Source organism: Drosophila miranda, chromosome 2, assembly GCF_003369915.1.
Source record: "Drosophila miranda strain MSH22 chromosome 2, D.miranda_PacBio2.1, whole genome shotgun sequence".
NCBI classification, from domain to species: domain Eukaryota; kingdom Metazoa; phylum Arthropoda; class Insecta; order Diptera; family Drosophilidae; genus Drosophila; species Drosophila miranda.
This window is the reverse complement of record NC_046675.1, coordinates 26,790,407-26,811,149: the sequence shown is the minus strand read 5'-3', so window position 1 is coordinate 26,811,149 and position 20,743 is coordinate 26,790,407. Positions and strand designations below refer to the sequence as shown.

General features: G+C 40.5%; 2 protein-coding genes across 8 annotated transcripts; both read left to right on the top strand.

Annotated features, from left to right (window-relative positions):
• Positions 1-3,802: 3,802 nt before the first annotated feature.
• LOC108155878 lies at positions 3,803-6,003 on the top strand. The gene is made up of 4 exons (XM_017287004.2): positions 3,803-4,036; positions 4,095-4,164; positions 4,231-4,317; positions 4,373-6,003. Exon 4 carries the CDS (start codon positions 4,675-4,677, stop codon positions 5,818-5,820), a length of 1,146 nt encoding a protein of 381 aa, XP_017142493.1. The 5' UTR covers positions 3,803-4,036; positions 4,095-4,164; positions 4,231-4,317; positions 4,373-4,674; the 3' UTR covers positions 5,821-6,003.
• Positions 6,004-9,914: 3,911 nt separating this feature from the next.
• LOC108155879 lies at positions 9,915-20,218 on the top strand. Of its 7 annotated transcripts, none has more exons than XM_033388466.1 (5): positions 9,915-10,015; positions 10,084-10,386; positions 10,445-10,514; positions 17,177-17,259; positions 17,396-20,218. In XM_033388466.1, the coding sequence occupies exon 5, from the start codon at positions 17,613-17,615 to the stop codon at positions 19,551-19,553; it is 1,941 nt and encodes a 646-aa protein (XP_033244357.1). In that variant the 5' UTR covers positions 9,915-10,015; positions 10,084-10,386; positions 10,445-10,514; positions 17,177-17,259; positions 17,396-17,612; the 3' UTR covers positions 19,554-20,218. The 7 variants fall into 7 exon arrangements, with proteins under 7 accessions (XP_033244357.1, XP_033244353.1, XP_033244354.1 ...); XM_033388462.1 differs by having other exon boundaries at positions 17,315-20,218; XM_033388463.1 differs by lacking the exon at positions 17,177-17,259 and adding an exon at positions 10,581-10,667 and having other exon boundaries at positions 17,315-20,218.
• Positions 20,219-20,743: the final 525 nt, after the last annotated feature.

Below are 20,743 nucleotides of genomic sequence, written 5' to 3'. Positions count from 1 at the left end.
TCTGCCCTGCCTTCTTTTATTTTTCATACGAGTGTTATTGAAAAACACACCGCAACTCTCCCTTCATGCCCTATTCCGTCAGAAGCCATCGACCCATTAGAGGTTTTTATGAATAAAATATATATATTAAATCAAAAGTTGTTGCCATTGAAACAAACAAGTAAATGATTCATAAATTTATAAAAAATATCATTAAATAGTGGTTAAACAGTCGCCCTTTGTCTAAGTTAATCCAATTAACTGAGGAATATTTAACTTCGAGAGCATACTCGTACTCGTACTCAGGAATAGACCTGCGATTCTCCAGCGAAGTCATCTAAGCCACTATTTCAATCGGTTAAGAGCTCTCTGATTGGTGAAAAGTGGCTTTATTGGAACTATTCGATTACTATGTAATGATTACTTACCACTGCTCTTTGTTCCACGGACCTTTGGCGGTTACGATTTTAATCGTACATACATATGTACATAGGTCCATGGCTCTCCCTCCTCGGGCACCAGTACTCCAGATGGACGCCTTCCAGCGAGCAGCAATGTGCACAAAATTAAACGTGCCTTCGTCCATGGTGGAAAACGCAGCGAAAAAATTAAAAGAGCAGAAAGAGAAAGACTTTCTTAGTACAGATTGACCTGCCATTGAATCTAAGGGAATTGAGCGACTCGGAGTTTGTTATTTATGTAGACGAATACCATATGCCATGGTACAAACACAGTACAACATCACTTGTCCAGAAATGCAAAGTTCTGGCAGTCGCTGCAATTCCAATAGACGTACTTTCTGTACCTCCATACATCGCAAACATCTCTTTTGGGCGGCATCGTGATCAAGGAAGTACTGGATAAGGTTTTGAAGGAGATTCATTTCATGGGTATGCCAGCTTATCTGCTCGGAATCATATCAGACGCCAGAGTTTTAATGACGAATTCCCCATATTGAGGGACCTGCCTCAACTAAAAAATATTTTAGGCAAGACTTTTGTCCATGAGGATGTTTTGTTGTCCAAAATATATGCAAGGACATGGAAAAAAGAAAATTTCAGATCTATATTTCAGGCAACGAATAACTGGAAGGACACCCTGCCCCCAGACGTTATGTCTAATGATGTTAAAAGAATCATGAATTGCGAAATATTAAACCTGTTGCGCGCCGCGGAAATACATTTCAAATTCACTGACGAAAACATTACTTTTAAAAACATGAACAGTTTTGCTTTCGAGGCACGTGGGAGGCACTTGGGCGCAATGTTCCGTAATATCTTAAAGGTCTCTTTTAAAAAAGATGTTAGTCATAATCCATTATTTTATAATACAGTAATAGTGTGCATGGCTATATCCATAATGAACGAAAAATTAAAAGTATTAAGTAAGTCATTAGAAAATATTTTTTTAGAATTAATAGTAGTAATAGCATTCATGCCGCGACAAGACAACGCTTGTTCGAAATTGACCATGCGATCAGATGAATACGAAGAAGAATCGCGCCGTTTGCAGCAGTTGGAACAATTGTACGTTTCTCGCAAGCGCTTAGGTGATCTCAAATTAAGCGTATTGAAAACGGAGAAAGAGGCTATGGAGTTGGAAACGCCGAGAGATTGCATCGACTTGACGCACATTGAGGCGTTGATGCGTCCATTTTCTGGAGATGACGACCAGGCTGTAACCAGTTGGATAAGTAACTTTGAGGACATTATAAATTTCCATGGTGTATCCGAGTCCAAATTCTGGATATTGGCGAAGCGGTTGCTAGGCGGATCGGCGAAGGCGTACATTGACCATGTGGCGCCACTGACTTGGCAGTTGATGCGAGCAGAATTGCTCAACGTCTTTGAGCAGAAAGTGACAGCGTGGGACATTGGAAAGCGGCTGGAGGCACGAAAAATTGCAAATAATGAAAGCGCATTGCAATATTTCGTCGCAATGTGCAGAGATTAATTTCGGAGCTCTTGAGAGACTTTATTAGGAACAAACGCATTGTAGTGTACATGGATGATATATTAGTAGCGACTAAAACAGTTGAAGAACACATGGATATATTAAAAAGACTATGGATTCGGTTTAGCGAGCAAAATTTAGAGATAAATCTAAAAAAGTGTAGGTTTGTCAATCGAGTTCCTGGGGTATAAAGTTATTCAAATCGGAATAGTTCCTAGTGATTCCCATATTGAGGCCATGAAAAAATACCCAGTCCCTCAAAATGTAAAAGCACTGCACTCATGCTGGGGATTCTTTTCGTATTTTCGACGTTTCATGTTGTCATTTGCGACGACAGCTAAGCCCTTGGTGCTGTTGTTAAAAGAAGGTGGTCCGTTTCCCATGAATAGAGAACAGGTGAAGACTTTTGAAACTCTTAAGAATGCGTTGGCAAATCCTCCGGTATTAGCCATTTTTAGCCCAAATAGAGAGACGGAATTGCATACAGACGCAAGTTCATACGGTTATGGCGCAATACTGATGCAAAGACAAGATGATGGGAAGATGCACCCTGTGTCCTATTATTCCGGCAAAACAACAGAAACAGAATCACGTTATCATAGTTTCGAACTAGAGACATTGGCTATAATTTATGCATTGAGGCGTTTTAGAGCATATTTGGAGCATAAACTTGTCCTCGACAAGTATCGATATGCCAACACACATTCATTCGAATACGACGATCAAGAAGGAAGAACATACAATAAAAACGTGTTATTAAAAGTTTACAGTATTAACAAATTATTCATTTAAAAACACGATGACAACCAATAGACAGAAATGCAGCTTGCTTATGCAGCGATAAAACACCAAAGAGATGCAATATACTTTTTTAAAACAAGCAAAATGTATTAAAAAATATCAAGTCATTCTAAAAGCAGTTTACACATTTGATTGGATATTGAAAATTTAAAAAAAGGATATATAATCTTTAATAAGCTTAAAATTACGCATGAATAAATTCAGCGAGGCCACGAGAAAGAAAATGTATATCCTTTAACGCTAAGTATGTTTAATCTGGTGTTTTTTGGGTATTAACGTTTCTGCCATCATACAAAAATATAATATTTTAGGATAAGTAGGAAAAACTACATTGAGTATAGAGACAATATTGGGTCAATTCGAAACTGGCATCCATGCCGGTAATGTATAAGTGTTCAAACCTCTTCGACCACTTTGGGAATTTATGCCGCAAAAATGTTATCACAAACTCGACTATAATATTTTGGATTTCAAAATAAAACGCCGATAAGTCTCGCACAAAATATCCGATATATTTCTGTGCCTGTGCATCGATAAGTAGATTCAAAAGACGCGGGTATAAAGATAGAGAAGTAAGCAACAAAGCAAAAAAAAAAAATCGTTTCTCCGAAGGCCAGTGTCCGAACTCAGCAAAGTAGTTTCGTTGCAGATATATCTCACCTAAAAGACCATATTATTATCTTAACCAGTCCAAAAAAATTAGCTTCTACCAAAAATATATATCGATATATTGATATTTCAATTAGGGCTGCATTATTACATTGACAAGTTTTAAGATAATTAAGAAAAGGGCTAAAGAATTAAATAAACTCGATACTTTTTTGTTTCCAGTATTGGAGCCAATCTGTATCCTGCGATGCATTTCCAAGAAAATTGCAATAAACATCGCATCGGCTTGGCATATTTTTGTTCAACTATCATCTTTTCCTCCAGGAAGTTGTACAAACTATTACTATTTACTGATGTTGGGCTTGGAGGCATTATTAAATTCACTTTCTAGACTTCGAGGCCCTACTTTTTCTCTCAAGCGATATATTGATATTTGAAAAAACATATCGATAGAGACATCGATAATTCTTGCAGCCTAACGATATTCATCCCTAGCATCACGTATGTCATATCGCGTTTCGCATGGAAATATCTTGAAATAATAAATAACAAACCAACAGAGGCATTGCAACCCGGATTGTGCTGACAAAAAACACATGCAACAGAATAAAAGACCCTGTGCATCGTGAAACAACACAACGACGAGAAACAGAAGAAAAGCAGTGTTCATCCATATAATCGCGTTGTTTGAAGGGTAAGTGTTTGTTTACTAAATGGTATTGTATTTTTTCTTAATTTTTCCCGCTTTTCAGGCCTTTTCGCTAAGATAGGATTCGGCCAACACCACAGATTCTCTTCTCTCAACCCATAGTATTGACGCAGGTAAGTAAGTCCGCTCATTTCTTAGGTAGTTCTAACTAATTTAATACTCAATACCTCTCCCTGCAGTGATTTTGCAATACTCGGGCGGCAGCTCGCACGCACCGTAATAGGGCTACCACTTTCACCCCCGCCCCCCTACAACTTCATCGCTTTGTAAGTGCTTCATCTAATTAATTGGATTGTTTTTGTATAGTTTTCCCAAATTTAGTCTGCTACTTTACCACTACCTCTGCCTTATACCTGTTCCTGCCTGTACACTTCCGCACTCTGTGCTGTACTGGTAACTCAGTACCGGATCCCGTGATCGCTTATCAGGCTCATCTCCTCCGCACAACTGTCTCCGGCCACTCCTTCCGGTCAACCAGTGTCCAAACTGCATATGCTTCTTGGACTAATAGGGGTCCTCTGTGCGCATTTAAATCCTGCCACTTGTTGCTGCTGAATTCATGGTAATCTAGAGTATTTCCAAATATTACTTTATAAGCAGGTTAATTTGATTATTAATTAATTATGTCGTATGCCAATCAAAAAGATACGCGAAAATCCGGTTACAAATGCATTATTCCTACCTGTCTGTCTGGATATAGAAAAAGTTCGGCCAATTTACCTGTAAAGTTATTCAAATTTCCATCGGATCCATTGTACTTCAATAAATGGGTTGAGGTTTGTGGCTTAGATAAAAATTTGGTGAAAAAAAGTGCACATATTTGCGTACGGCATTTTAAAGCCGAGGATATAGGAATGCGTAAATTGAAGTCCAAATCAATACCAGCATTGAAATTGTCTGCTAATACTCCATTGAATCAGTTGCATGAAGGTTTTTATGATGAGAATTCATTTTCGGGCAATGCAGAAGATAACGAACCAATTGAAAATCCAATGAAATCAGAGGGAATCAAACTGGCCGAAGTTCATAATAACATTTCAAACGAACTAGAGCAAGAGTCCGAAACAGAAACACCTGATAAAGATCCACTAGAAAATAATGAATTGAATTCAAGTATTTATGGTGAGAATTCCTTTTCGGGCAAGGCATTATATAACGAACCAATTGAAAAACCTATGAAATCAAAGAGAATCAATCCGACCGAAGTGCATACTACAATTTCGAACAAACTAGAGCAACGGTCCGAAAAAGACACGCCTGATGTAGATCCACTAGAAAATAATGAATGGATTGATGTCAAATGTTGTAAAAACTGCATAGAAAAAGATAAAAACGAGGCATATTTCACGAGAAAATACTTTGAGTTATTGGCAGAAAAAGATAAAAAAGAGGAAGACATTAACAAATGGAAGAGACGATATGCGTCCCTGAAACAATCTATATCTCGGGCCAATGCTCATAGGCGCCGGAAAACTAAAACTAACTCAAATTTGTCTGTTCTTCCCATAATAGCCAACATGTCTCATGTTTCTACGGAGGCAAAAACGATATGTATCATGCTTTTGAAAAAGTCACAGATCTTTAGCCCCGCAGAAAGAGTTATTGCGCAAAACTTAAACTTTTACTCGAAAAGGACTTATGAATACCTCCGAGATGTTTTAAACTTACATTTGCCAGCAAATATAACTTTAGATCGATGGAGTGAGCGTTTCGGATCAGGATTTACTCCTAAATTACTCGGGCCCCAGTCCCCAAAAAAAGTTGTATAAATTGCTAAGGAAGGGAAATTATAGCCAAATACATAAAAGCTGTTGGTGAGAGAGGTCTGTGTTTTCACGATATATTATATATATACTAATATTTGTATTGTTTAATTTATTTTACTCTGTCGGATTTCGTAAATCATGCTAATAAATAAAATCGGTCGCACAGTGGTGTCTCAGCTGAAATCAGAGGGCAAAAGTTAACTAAACGGATCTGATAGAAAATTTTCCAGAGCTTTCCAAAATGTAAAACTCATAAACAGATTTTAGCTTTGCAGTAATAGTGGATGTGTGTAACACCCAGAAGGAAGCGTATATTCTTGATCATCATCAATAGCCGAGTCGATTGAGTTATGTCTGTATGTCCGTCTGCCTGTCCCGATGAGTGCCTAGTGCTCAGAGACTATAAGAGCTAGAGCAACGAAATTTTGTATCCAGACTTCTGTTATATGTCACTGTTACAAGAGTATTTTAAAACTTCGCCCCTCTCCGTTCCGCTTCCACAAAGTATGAAAATCTGTTGCATTCACATTTCTGAAGTCAGGAGAATGACTTAATCTTCTAGAATTTGAACCAGATCGTATATGTATAGTATTACTATAGCCAGACTGAAGCAAACAATTAAATTTTGTTTCGCTCTGACTCTTTCCAACACAACAAAAGAAGAAGGAACAATAGACAGTAAATCAAAAGAAGAAGAAATTGAATTACAGGAAGAGGCTATAAATAATCTCACAATTCCAGCAATAATAACGTTACCTGAATTATCAGATACAAATTGTTCAGATGCTGAGCAATAGTCTAAAAATAGTTTAAACGAACAAGAAAATACCAACATAGCAGAGTCTTCAGCTGCCGATCGGGTATATGCCAAGGAAATTTTGCAGGAAATTCCTGAATTTGGTGGTAATCCATCTAAAATGATTTTTGACAGCAATAAAATTGGTCAATTTAGCAAAGGTACCTTACGAGAAAATTTCTGTAATTTAAGCAATAAAGTAAAAAAATAATTGTCTCCACGCTCTGTAAAGGCCAAAAACTACTATTGATGCAGCTATCAATAAATTGCAGGCAACTATCGTCGTACAAACAATCCCATTTGGTAATGAGATAGACAATTTACAGAAATTGCTCGAATCTTCGTATATGATGAAAGACTGAAGAAGCCGTAGCTATGGTAAAAAATTGTGAGCATGGTAAACTAAAAACTATTCTTGAGGATGCACATTTAAAACAATGAAGGAAGCAAATACAGAATGACACTGCAGTACAGAAATGACTGGTAGTGCAAGTTCCATTCTATACTCCCAAAGAGGACATGCGTGCCGTGGCAATAACTATAGAGGTAACTGATGTTTATCTCTGTACTGTAACAGTAGACTCCACCTCCCACGCGGCCGTCTAGCTTTGAGCCATCAGTATAGAAGTGGATCGCATGTGCAGGTCCTGATTCGCCTATCTCCCAGTCCACCCTAAAGCCCGCCAGTTTAGCATAGCTCTGCTAGTAGTTGACCTCTACTGAGTTTGTTGAGACAAGTTATACTCCTTAGAGCATGATTGGACGCTTCGATGATCGATGTGATCGTGTGTAGGACCGTTTCTGTGGATCTTCCCTTCCTATAGGCAAGCTGGGAGTCTGAGATTAGACTGGGCGGAATACTCGCCGTGAGATGTAGCCCCAGGAGCCGTTCCATCGTCTTCAGAAGGAAGGACAATAGCCTTATGGTTCTGAAACCTTTGCCTGCCTTGGGAATAAAAACGACTTTTGTGTATAGTGTATTTTTGTCTAGCGTGAATCAGTTGGGCAGGGATGATGCCATCTGGCCCCGCAGACTTGTATGGTTTAAAGCTTTTGATTGCCCTCACTTGAGGCAACGGAAGGAGCCGCGATGTAGTGTGGTCTGTCCTTGTATTCGGCCCAGTTCCGCTTAACGTTCTCAGGCTTAGCTGTGTTAAAGAGTATCCGGGAGGCTTTCCGGAATTCACCCAGTTAAGGAGTCCACCATTCAGGTTTCTTCCGGCCTCTGCTCTTGCCAGAGGTGCAGGATATCGTGCGCCTCATTGCAGGCGTCGGTTAATATTTTAACAAGATGAGTTTGGCCTCCCTGGAAATCAGGTGGGGTCTCAGGGAGAACACGACAGAGGTGGTCTGAGTTCCGAGTCCAGTTTGTCCGCCTGAGGTTCCGAAATTGAGCTGGTCTCGGTAGTGAAAAAGAGAGTACGGTTTCCACGTACCTGTGGTCCGAGAAGGAGTGCTCTTCCAGGACCCTCCAGAATACGATGTCCCCATGTATCTCATGAGAGGCAAGTGTGAGGTCCAGGACCTCCTTGCGGTTTTTAATAATGAAGAAGGGATCACTCCCCCTATTTAATAGGACCATCTGGGTGGTCAGTAAATAGTTGAAAAGGTACTCACCCCTTTCGTTAGTGTCAGTGCTTCCCCACTGGCAGTGGTGTGCATTGGCGTCGCACCCTACGATTAGGCCGGTGTCCTTGGCCTCGCAGTCTGTGATTAGCGCCCTGAGCGCCTGTGGAGGGGGTCTGGTTAGTCGTGACCCATGTACGTGGAGCAGATTCTCAGTGAGCACCCCTGGCCTTCGAGGCTCACTGCTGTTTGGTCTTCATTGCTGAAATTTGGGAGCAAAAATAAGTGCAAATCTCTTTTTGCAAGAATGCAGGTGCGGGTTTTACCTGCGGTGTCAGCTACGTATAGCTTATAGTCAGGAGTCCTCAGACCAGAGATCCTGTTTCCGAGGATCCAGGGCTCCTGAATGAGGACTATGTCGGCTCCACCCTTGGCTAGGTGGAGCAAGAGAGCAGCGCATGCTGCCTTACAATAGTGGAGGTTTATCTGCAGCAGCATCAGTGCCACCTCGGCAAACGAGCGGTTGCTCAGTGTTTTCGTCCTCTTGGCCTGTTTGGACTTGCGCGGTGGTGTCCTCCGCCGAGCGTTGCCGCTTGCTTGGGGCCTTGGCTGCGGCCTTGCCAGCTTTGGCTGGCTGGTAGTCGGGCAGGACCGTCTTGGCCCATCGCCGCGATTCGATTCCCTGGGCAGACGCCAGGAACACCGGGTCGTCGTTGACCAGGATGAAGGCCGCACGTCTCTTGTCTTGACACTTGGGCCTATCTTTCGAGGCAGAGGCGCCGCCTGCCGGGGTTGTCAAGGGGTCCCCGGTCCCAAGGGGTCTGCCGGCCCCGATATAGCTCTGCATGGCCGCCACACCGGTAACCAGGACGCCCTTGGGGCCCCCGACGTGGATTGGCCCGCTTGGCTTTTCGGTCCTCTCCTCGCAGCGCCTGCTGCCTGAAAACGGTGGACCGACTTAGTCTCCTTCCCCGTCGTTTTGGGCACTGGTTTCCCAGATGCGTTAGTAGAGGGATGGTCTTTTCCCTCCGGCACTTTAGGAGGAGTGCCGAGCTCCTTTGCAGTGTTTTTTGTATGTATATTTAAGTTGGGCATAGTTGGTCCCACGACACGGGAAGGGGCTAGTCGCTAGTGGTGTTAGTCGTTAGTGCTCATGTAAGTGTATATCCTTCAACGCTAAGTATGTTTAATCTGGTGTTAATCATAATCATAGGTTAATAGGTTATTTAAACATACCATTTCAGAAACTACATTGAGTATAGAGACAATATTGGGTCAATTCGAAACTGGCATCCATGCCGGTAATGTATAAGTGTTCAAACCTCTACGACCACTTTGGGAATTTATGCCGCAAAAATGTTATCACAAACTCGACTATAATATTTTGGATTTCAAAATAAAACGCCGATAAGTCTCGCACAAAATATCCGATATATTTCTGTGCCTGTGCATCGATAAGTAGATTCAAAAGACGCGGGTATAAGGATAGAGATGTAAGCAACAAGGCAAAAAAAAAAAAAATCGTTTCTCCGAAGGCCAGTGTCCGAACTCAGCAAAGTAGTTTCGTTGCAGATATATCTCACCTGAAATACCATATTATTATCTTGGCCAGTCCAAAAATATATATCGATATATTGATATTTCAATTAGGGCTGCATTATTACATTGACAAGTTTTAAGATAATTAAGAAAAGTGCTAAAGAATTAAATAAACTTGATACTTTTTTGTTTCCAGTATTGGAGCCAATCTGTATCCTGCGATGCATTTCCAAGAAAATTGCAATAAACATCGCATCGGCTTGGCATATTTTTGTTCAACTATCATCTTTTCCTCCAGTAAGTTGTACAAACTATAATTATTTACTGATGTTGGGCTTGGAGGCATTATTAAATTCACTTTCTAGACTTCGAGGCACTACTTTTTCTCTCAAGCGATATATTGATATTTGAAAAAACATATCGATAGAGACATCGATAATTCTTGCAGCCTAACGATATTCATCCCTAGCATCACGTATGTCATATCGCGTTTCGCATGGAAATATCTTGAAATAATAAATAACAAACCAACAGAGGCATTGCAACCCGGATTGTGCTGACAAAAAACACATGCAACAGAATAAAAGACCCTGTGCATCGTGAAACAACACAACGACGAGAAACAGAAGAAAAGCAGTGTTCATCCATATAATCGCGTTGTTTGATGGGTAAGTGTTTGTTTACTAAATGGTATTGTATTTTTTCTTAATTTTTCCCGCTTTTCAGGCCTTTTAGCTAAGATAGGATTCGGCCAACACCACAGATTCCCTTCTCTCAACCCATAGTATAGACGCAGGTAAGTAAGTCCGCTCATTTCTTAGGTAGTTCTAACTAATTTAATACTCAATACCTCTCCCTGCAGTGATTTTGCAATACTCGGGCGGCAGCTCGCACGCACCGTAATAGGGCTGCCACTTTCACCCCCGCCCCCCTACAACTTCATCGCTTTGTAAGTGCTTCATCTAATTAATTGGATTGTTTTTGTATAGTTTTCCCAAATTTAGTCTGCTACTTTACCACTACCTCTGCCTTATACCGCCCTGTACACTTCCGCACTCTGTGCTGTACTGGTAACTCAGTACCGGATCCCGTGATCGCTTATCAGGCTCATCTCCTCCGCACAACTGTCTCCGGCCACTCCTTCCGGTCAACCAGTGGCCAAACTGCATATGCTTCTTGGACTAGTAGGGGTCCTCTGTGCGCATTTAAATCCTGCCACTTGTTGCTGCTGAATTCATGGTAATCTAGGGTATTTCCAAATATTACTGTATAAGCAGGTTCATTTTTTTATTATTAATTAATTATGTCGTATGCTATTCAAAAAGATACGCGAAGATCCGGTATCAAATGCATTATTCCTTCCTGTATTTCTGGATATAGAACAAGGTCGGCCAATTTTCCTGTGAAGATATTCAGATTTCCACCGAATCCATTGTACTTCAATAAATGGGTTGAGGTTTGTGGCTTAGATAAAAATTTGGTGAAGAGAACTGCACGAATTTGTGAACGCCATTTCAAAGCCGAGGATATAGGACTGGCTAAATTGAAGTTAGGAGCAATACCAACATTGAACTTGTCTGATAATACTCCATTGAATCAGTTGCATGATGAGAATTCATTTTCGGGCAATGCAGAAGATAACGAACCAATTGAAAATCCAATGAAATCAGAGGGAATCAAACTGGCCGAAGTTCATAATAACATTTCAAACGAACTAGAGCAAGAGTCCGAAACAGAAACACCTGATAAAGATCCAATAGAAAATAATGAATTGAATTCAAATATTTATGGTGAGAATTCCTGTTCGAGCAATGCATTATACAACAAACCAATTGAAAAACCTATGAAATCAAAGAGAATCAATCCGACCGAAGTGCATAATACAATTTTGAACAAACTAGAGCAACGGTCCGAAAAAGACACGCCTGATGTAGATCCACTAAAAAATAATGAATCGATTGATGGCAAATGTTGTAAAAACTGCGTAGCAAAAGATAAAAACGAGGCATATATCACAAGAAAATACTTTGAGTTATTGGCAAAAAAAGAGGAAGACGTTAACAAATGGAAGAGACGATATGCGTCCCTGAAACAATCTATATCTCGGGCCAATGCCCATAGGCGCCGAAAAACTAAAACTAACTCTTATTTGTCTGTTCTTTCCATAATAGCCAACATGTCTCATGTTTCTACGGAGGCAAAAACGATATGTATCATGCTTTTGAAAAAGTCGAAGATCTTTAGCCCCGCAGAAAAAGTTATTGCGCAGAATGTACGCTTTTACTCGAAAAGGACTTATGAATACCTCCGAGATGTTTTAAACTTACATTTGCCAGCAAATGTCACTTTAGATCGATGGAGTGAGCGTTTCGGATCAGGATTTACACCTAAAACTGGAAATATGTTGTAAGCTATAGGATTGTTTCTGCAAACGGTACAAAACACAAACAAAAGTTATTGCCTCAGGGCTTAATGTAAGAGTAGTTATTATTTTTTTTGTGAAATCAAAATTAAATTACCACACCAGAAATCTCTTATTCGATGATTTTTAGATGACCTAACAGAAGATGACAGTTATTAAAAAATGCAAAAAATAAATAAAAAATGTATTGTCATATTACGAAATCTATATAAACATATTTCACTATTTTTTCACATTTAATTTTTTCTTTTTATATATATTTTTATTGTTGAATTCACTTTGCTCTGTCGGACTTTGAACTGGGGAATTTATATCCTATAGTACATATAGTATATGCTAAGTAGCAATCTTTAAAGATCGGTCAATAAAAAACGACGATCTGAGAATCTCTTAGCGTCGCACAGTGGTGTCTCAGCTGAAATCAGAGGGCAAAAGTTAACTAAACGGATCTGATAGAAAATTTTCCAGAGCTTTCCAAAATGTAAAACTCATAAACAGATTTTAGCTTTGCAGTAAAAGTAAATGTGTGTAACACCCAGAAGGAAGCGTATATTCTTGATCATCATCAATAGCCGAGTCGATTGAGTTATGTCTGTTTGTCCGTCTGCCTGTCCCGATGAGTGCCTAGTGCTCAGAGACTATAAGAGCTAGAGCAACGAAATTTTGTATCCAGACTTCTGTTATATGTCACTGTTACAAGAGCATTTTAAAACTTCGCCCCTCTCCGTTCCGCTTCCACAAAGTATGAAAATCTGTTGCATTCACATTTCTGAAGTCAGAAGAATGACTTAATCTTCTAGAATTTGAACCAGATCGTATATGTATAGTATTACTATAGCCAAACTGAAGCAAATAATTAAATTTTTTTTCGCTCTGACTCTTTCCAACACAACAAAAGAAGAAGGAACAATAGACAGTAAATCAAAAGAAGAAGAAATTGAATTACAGGAAGAGGCTATAAATAATCTCACAATTCCAGCAATAATAACGTTACCTGAATTATCAGATACAAATTGTTCAGATGCTGAGCAATAGTCTAAAAATAGTTTAAACGAACAAGAAAATACCAACATAGCAGAGTCTTCAGCTGCCGATCAGGTATATGCCAAGGAAATTTTGCAGGAAATTCCTGAATTTGGTGGTAATCCATCTAAAATGATTTTTGACAGCAATAAAATTGGTCAATTTAGCAAAGGTACCTTACGAGAAAATTTCTGTAATTTAAGCAATAAAGTAAAAAATAATTGTCTCCACGCTCTGTAAAGGCCAAAAACTACTATTGATGCAGCTATCAATAAATTGCAGGCAACTATCGTCGTACAAACAATCCCATTTGGTAATGAGATAGACAATTTACAGAAATTGCTCGAATCTTCGTATATGATGAAAGACTGAAGAAGCCGTAGCTATGGTAAAAAATTGTGAGCATGGTAAACTAAAAACTATTCTTGAGGATGCACATTTAAAACAATGAAGGAAGCAAATACAGAATGACACTGCAGTACAGAAATGACTGGTAGTGCAAGTTCCATTCTATACTCCCAAAGAGGACATGCGTGCCGTGGCAATAACTATAGAGGTAACTGATGTTTATCTCTGTACTGTAACAGTAGACTCCACCTCCCACGCGGCCGTCTAGCTTTGAGCCATCAGTATAGAAGTGGATCGCATGTGCAGGTCCTGATTCGCCTATCTCCCAGTCCACCCTAAAGCCCGCCAGTTTAGCATAGCTCTGCCAGTAGTTGACCTCTACTGAGTTTGTTGAGACAAGTTATACTCCTTAGAGCATGATTGGACGCTTCGATGATCGATGTGATCGTGTGTAGGACCGTTTCTGTGGATCTTCCCTTCCTATAGGCAAGCTGGGAGTCTGAGATTAGACTGGGCGGAATACTCGCCGTGAGATGTAGCCCCAGGAGCCGTTCCATCGTCTTCAGAAGGAAGGACAATAGCCTTATGGTTCTGAAACCTTTGCCTGCCTTGGGAATAAAAACGACTTTTGTGTATAGTGTATTTTTGTCTAGCGTGAATCAGTTGGGCAGGGATGATGCCATCTGGCCCCGCAGACTTGTATGGTTTAAAGCTTTTGATTGCCCTCACTTGAGGCAACGGAAGGAGCCGCGATGTAGTGTGGTCTGTCCTTGTATTCGGCCCAGTTCCGCTTAACGTTCTCAGGCTTAGCTGTGTTAAAGAGTATCCGGGAGGCTTTCCGGAATTCACCCAGTTAAGGAGTCCACCATTCAGGTTTCTTCCGGCCTCTGCTCTTGCCAGAGGTGCAGGATATCGTGCGCCTCATTGCAGGCGTCGGTTAATATTTTAACAAGATGAGTTTGGCCTCCCTGGAAATCAGGTGGGGTCTCAGGGAGAACACGACAGAGGTGGTCTGAGTTCCGAGTCCAGTTTGTCCGCCTGAGGTTCCGAAATTGAGCTGGTCTCGGTAGTGAAAAAGAGAGTACGGTTTCCACGTACCTGTGGTCCGAGAAGGAGTGCTCTTCCAGGACCCTCCAGAATACGATGTCCCCATGTATCTCATGAGAGGCAAGTGTGAGGTCCAGGACCTCCTTGCGGTTTTTAATAATGAAGAAGGGATCACTCCCCCTATTTAATAGGACCATCTGGGTGGTCAGTAAATAGTTGAAAAGGTACTCACCCCTTTCGTTAGTGTCAGTGCTTCCCCACTGGCAGTGGTGTGCATTGGCGTCGCACCCTACGATTAGGCCGGTGTCCTTGGCCTCGCAGTCTGTGATTAGCGCCCTGAGCGCCTGTGGAGGGGGGTCTGGTTAGTCGTGACCCATGTACGTGGAGCAGATTCTCAGTGAGCACCCGTGGCCTTCGAGGCTCACTGCTGTTTGGTCTTCATTGCTGAAATTTGGGAGCAAAAATAAGTGCAAATCTCTTTTTGCAAGAATGCAGGTGCGGGTTTTACCTGCGGTGTCAGCTACGTATAGCTTATAGTCAGGAGTCCTCAGACCAGAGATCCTGTTTCCGAGGATCCAGGGCTCCTGAATGAGGACTATGTCGGCTCCACCCTTGGCTAGGTGGAGCAAGAGAGCAGCGCATGCTGCCTTACAATGGTGGAGGTTTATCTGCAGCAGCATCAGTGACTGTCTAAGACTCCAATGAGGGTTTTTCCTCTTGCCACCTCGGCAAACGAGCGGTTGCTCAGTGTTTTCGTCCTCTTGGCCTGTTTGGACTTGCGCGGTGGTGTCCTCCGCCGAGCGTTGCCGCTTGCTTGGGGCCTTGGCTGCGGCCTTGCCAGCTTTGGCTGGCTGGTAGTCGGGCAGGACCGTCTTGGCCCATCGCCGCGATTCGATTCCCTGGGCAGACGCCAGGAACACCGGGTCGTCGTTGACCAGGATGAAGGCCGCACGTCTCTTGTCTTGACACTTGGGCCTATCTTTCGAGGCAGAGGCGCCGCCTGCCGGGGTTGTCAAGGGGTCCCCGGTCCCAAGGGGTCTGCCGGCCCCGATATAGCTCTGCATGGCCGCCACACCGGTAACCAGGACGCCCTTGGGGCCCCCGACGTGGATTGGCCCGCTTGGCTTTTCGGTCCTCTCCTCGCAGCGCCTGCTGCCTGAAAACGGTGGACCGACTTAGTCTCCTTCCCCGTCGTTTTGGGCACTGGTTTCCCAGATGCGTTAGTAGAGGGATGGTCTTTTCCCTCCGGCACTTTAGGAGGAGTGCCGAGCTCCTTTGCAGTGTTTTTTGTATGTATATTTAAGTTGGGCATAGTTGGTCCCACGACACGGGAAGGGGCTAGTCGCTAGTGGTGTTAGTCGTTAGTGCTCATGTAAGTGTATATCCTTCAACGCTAAGTATGTTTAATCTGGTGTTAATCATAATCATAGGTTAATAGGTTATTTAAACATACCATTTCAGAAACTACATTGAGTATAGAGACAATATTGGGTCAATTCGAAACTGGCATCCATGCCGGTAATGTATAAGTGTTCAAACCTCTACGACCACTTTGGGAATTTATGCCGCAAAAATGTTATCACAAACTCGACTATAATATTTTGGATTTCAAAATAAAACGCCGATAAGTCTCGCACAAAATATCCGATATATTTCTGTGCCTGTGCATCGATAAGTAGATTCAAAAGACGCGGGTATAAGGATAGAGAAGTAAGCAACAAGGCAAAAAAAATAAAAATCGTTTCTCCGAAGGCCAGTGTCCGAACTCAGCAAAGTAGTTTCGTTGCAGATATATCTCACCTGAAATACCATATTATTATCTTGGCCAGTCCAAAAATATATATCGATATATTGATATTTCAATTAGGGCTGCATTATTACATTGACAAGTTTTAAGATAATTAAGAAAAGTGCTAAAGAATTAAATAAACTCGATACTTTTTTGTTTCCAGTATTGGAGCCAATCTGTATCCTGCGATGCATTTCCAAGAAAATTGCAATAAACATCGCATAGGCTTGGCATATTTTTGTTCAACTATCATCTTTTCCTCCAGGAAGTTGTACAAACTATAAATATTTACTGATGTTGGGCTTGGAGGCATTATTAAATTCACTTTCTAGACTTCGAGGCCCTACTTTTTCTCTCAAGCGATATATTGATATTTGAAAAAACATATCGATAGAGACATCGATAATTCTTGCAGCCTAACGATATTCATCCCTAGCATCACGTATGTCATATCGCGTTTCGCATGGAAATATCTTGAAATAATAAATAACAAACCAACAGAGGCATTGCAACCCGGATTGTGCTGACAAAAAACACATGCAACAGAATAAAAGACCCTGTGCATCGTGAAACAACACAACGACGAGAAACAGAAGAAAAGCAGTGTTCATCCATATAATCGCGTTGTTTGATGGGTAAGTGTTTGTTTACTAAATGGTATTGTATTTTTTCTTAATTTTTCCCGCTTTTCAGGCCTTTTTGCTAAGATAGGATTCGGCCAACACCACAGATTCTCTTCTCTCAACCCATAGTATTGACGCAGGTAAGTAAGTCCGCTCATTTCTTAGGTAGTTCTAACTAATTTAATACTCAATACCTCTCCCTGCAGTGATTTTGCAATACTCGGGCGGCAGCTCGCACGCAACGTAATAGGGCTGCCACTTTCACCCCCCCCTACAACTTCATCGCTTTGTAAGTGCTTCATCTAATTAATTGGATTGTTTTTGTATAGTTTTCCCAAATTAAGTCTGCTACTTTACCACTACCTCTGCCTTATACCTGTACCTGCCTGTACACTTCCGCACTCTGTGCTGTACTGGTAACTCAGTACCGGATCCCGTGATCGCATATCAGGCACATCTCCTCCGCACAACTGTCTCCGGCCACTCCTTCCGGTCAACCAGTGGCCAAACTGCATATGCTTCTTGGACTAGTAGGGGTCCTCTGTGCGCATTTAAATCCTGCCGCTACTGCTTAATTCATGGTAATCTAGAGTATTTCCAAATATTACTTTATAAGCAGGTTAATTTTATTATTAATTAATTATGTCATATGCTAATCAAAATGACAACCGAAAATGCGGCTACAAATGCATTATTTCTTCCTGCCTTTGTGGATATAGAGACAGTTCCACCAATTTTCCTGTGAAGTTGTTCACTTTTCCATCGGATCCATTATTCTTCAATAAATGGGTTGAAGTTTGTCGTTTAGACAAAAATTTGGTGAAGAGAACTGCACGAATTTGTGAACGCCATTTTAAGCCTGAGTATATAGGAAAGCGTCGATTAAAGTCCAATGCGGTTCCAACATTAAACCTTTCTCCGCTGACTCCATTAAATGCAAGTATTTGTAATGAGAATACATTTTCTGGCCATTCAGTAGGCAACAAACCAATTGAAAAACCAATGAAATCAAAGAGAATCAAACTGGACGAAGTGCATGATAAAATGTCAAACAACTTAGAGCAATCTTTTGCAGATTATGACTTAAATGCAAGTATTTGTGATGAGAATTCATTTTCAGACATTTCAGTAGACAACCAATCAATCGAAAAACGTATGAAATCAAAGAAAATCAATCTGACCGAAATGCATAATAAAGTTTCGAACAAACTAGAGCAAGAGTCCGAAACAGAAACTTCTGAGGAATATTCAGTTAAAGATAACGAATCGAAAGATTCATTTGAAGACAATGAATCGATAGATATGGAATTGCGCAAAAAGATGCCAAAAAAAGAATCTTCCGTTAAAAAAAAACACTACCGCCCAAACGGTTGCAGGTGTATTATTTCTTCCTGCCGTTGGGGATATAGAAATAATACGAAAGATTCCCGCGTTAGATTATTCCAATTTCCGTCGAATCTAGGCTTGTTTAATAAATGGGTTAAGGCTTGTAATTTAGACAGCAATTGTATCAAAAAAACTGCACGAATTTGCGAACGCCATTTCCAGTCCAAGTATATAGGAAAGCTTCGATTGAAGCCCGAAGCAATACCAACACTGAACTTGTCTGATAATACTCTATTGTCTCCATTGAATACAGGTATTTGTGACGAGAATACGTCTTCAGGCCATAAAGTATACAAAACACCAATTGAAAAACCTATAAAATCAAAGAGACTCAAACTGGGCGAAGTGTATAATACAATTTCAAACGACCTTGAGCCAGAGTCCGATTCAGAAACGCCTAATGACGATCCATTTGAAGATAATGAATCGATTGAAATAGAATTGTCCAAAAAGGGACGGCATTTTGACGCCAAGTATATAGGAAAGCTTCGATTGAAGCCCGAAGCAATACCAACGTTGAAATTGTCTGATAATCCTGCATTGAAACCACTGCATGAAGGAAGTTATGGTGAGAATTCATTTTTAGGCAATGCAGAAGATAACGAACCAATTGAAAAACCAATGAAATCAAAGAGAATCAAACTGGCTGAAAGACATAATACAATTTCAAAGGATCTAAATCAAGAGTCCGAAACAGAAACGCCTGATGAAGATCACCTAGAAAATAATGAATCGATTGATGTCAAATGTTGTGAAAACTGCATAGAAAAAGAGAAAAACGAGGCATATTTCACAAAAAAATACTTTGAGATATTGGCAGAAAAAAGAAAAAAAGAAGAAGACTTTAACAAATTAAAGAAACGATATGTGGCCCTAAAAAAATGTATATCTCGGGACAAACGGCGTCGGAGAATTAGAGCTAACACAAATTATTGTGTCCTTCCCATAATAGCCAACATGTCTCATGTTTCTGCAGAAGCAAAAACTATATGTATCATGCTTTTGAAAAAGACAAAGATCTTTAGCCCCGCAGAAAAAGTTATTGCGCAAAATATACACTTTTACTCGAAAAGGACTTATGAATATCTCCGAGATGTTTTACATTTAAATTTACCAACAAATCGCTCTTTAGAGCGATGGGCTGTGCGTTTCGAACCAGGATTTAGTCCCGATTTAGTAGGCCAGCAGTCCGAGTAATTGCTAAGGGGAAAAGAAGCAGTAATTGTGGCGAGGTCTTCGTTTCAACTATATGAGCACATGATACTCAAGGCAACGAAAAGTATGGCCAAAATTCAAAAAGGCCGTTGGGGAGACAAGTCTGTGTTTTCATGATTAGAAATCTGGATATATATTGTAAGCAAATGGTACAGAATACAAACAAAAGTAATTGCCTCAGGGCTTAATGTAATAACAGCTATTTGCAATTTAAATTTATATTTATTTCATGCTATTTTCCAGAGCTACAAGCCTAAACTTATTATTACTTACTTATTACTTACTAGGAGTGAGTTATTTTCTTTCGAAACCTATATTAAACCAAGGGCCATTGTTCAAACAAGAACTCATTATTAAACACGTTCAATTATGTAAACCGAACTCGATCTTTTACATAAATTAGCGGAGTGTGAGCGGAGGTCTATTAATCCATTAACAAGTACGACAACAAAACATAAGTGGAGAAACACTTATCCAATATAGTCCCAAAATAACACTTATGGATGCATGCACTCGAATTGCAAACCGCATTAACTTTGTACCCATTTCGTGGGTCTTGCACCTCATACCTTATTGTTAGATCATATATGTATAAGGCTTAGATTTTAAGAATAAAATTGAGTTCGAATTTACTACTCAACTCACAATTATCTACTCTTTTCTTTTAAGGTCCCAAAAATTAGTATGTAAGTTATAAGTTTATTTTTTATTTGTTTTTGGATGTATATATTTGATGTTTTCACATGTCTCATTTTTCTTCGAAATATTTATATCATTTGATTAATTTTCCTGTGTCGGATTTTCCAAATAATAATAAAATAATAGTCTCTGAGATTTGTGGATGCCCCAGATTTTCGTCCTTTGCGGGGGGCGGAAGGGGGTGTGGCGAAATTTTGAAACTAACTCGTCAAGGTCCGAAATCACAGGAGTGTAGATCAACAATTTGGTTGCTCTAGCTTTTATAGTCTCCGAGATCTAGGCGCTAATGTTTTGCGCTAAGCAAAGCCGGCTATGATACGTGTGTGTTAGAGAGAGACAGGGCGAGAAAAAATGAAATTGCTTTCTTCATTCTGGCTATAGTAATGATACGATGCAATTCAGGTTCTGCAGTCTAGAAGATATGGTCATTCTCTATGATTCTGCGTTTTTTTCTCCTATCTTTGAAATTGTGG

What these genes read in the sequence shown, in the direction of transcription:
- LOC108155878 (XM_017287004.2), top strand. Translation starts at nt 4,675, where the DNA reads ATGTCGTATGCCAATCAAAAAGATACGCGAAAATCCGGTTACAAATGC.
- LOC108155879 (XM_033388466.1), top strand. Translation starts at nt 17,613, where the DNA reads ATGTCATATGCTAATCAAAATGACAACCGAAAATGCGGCTACAAATGC.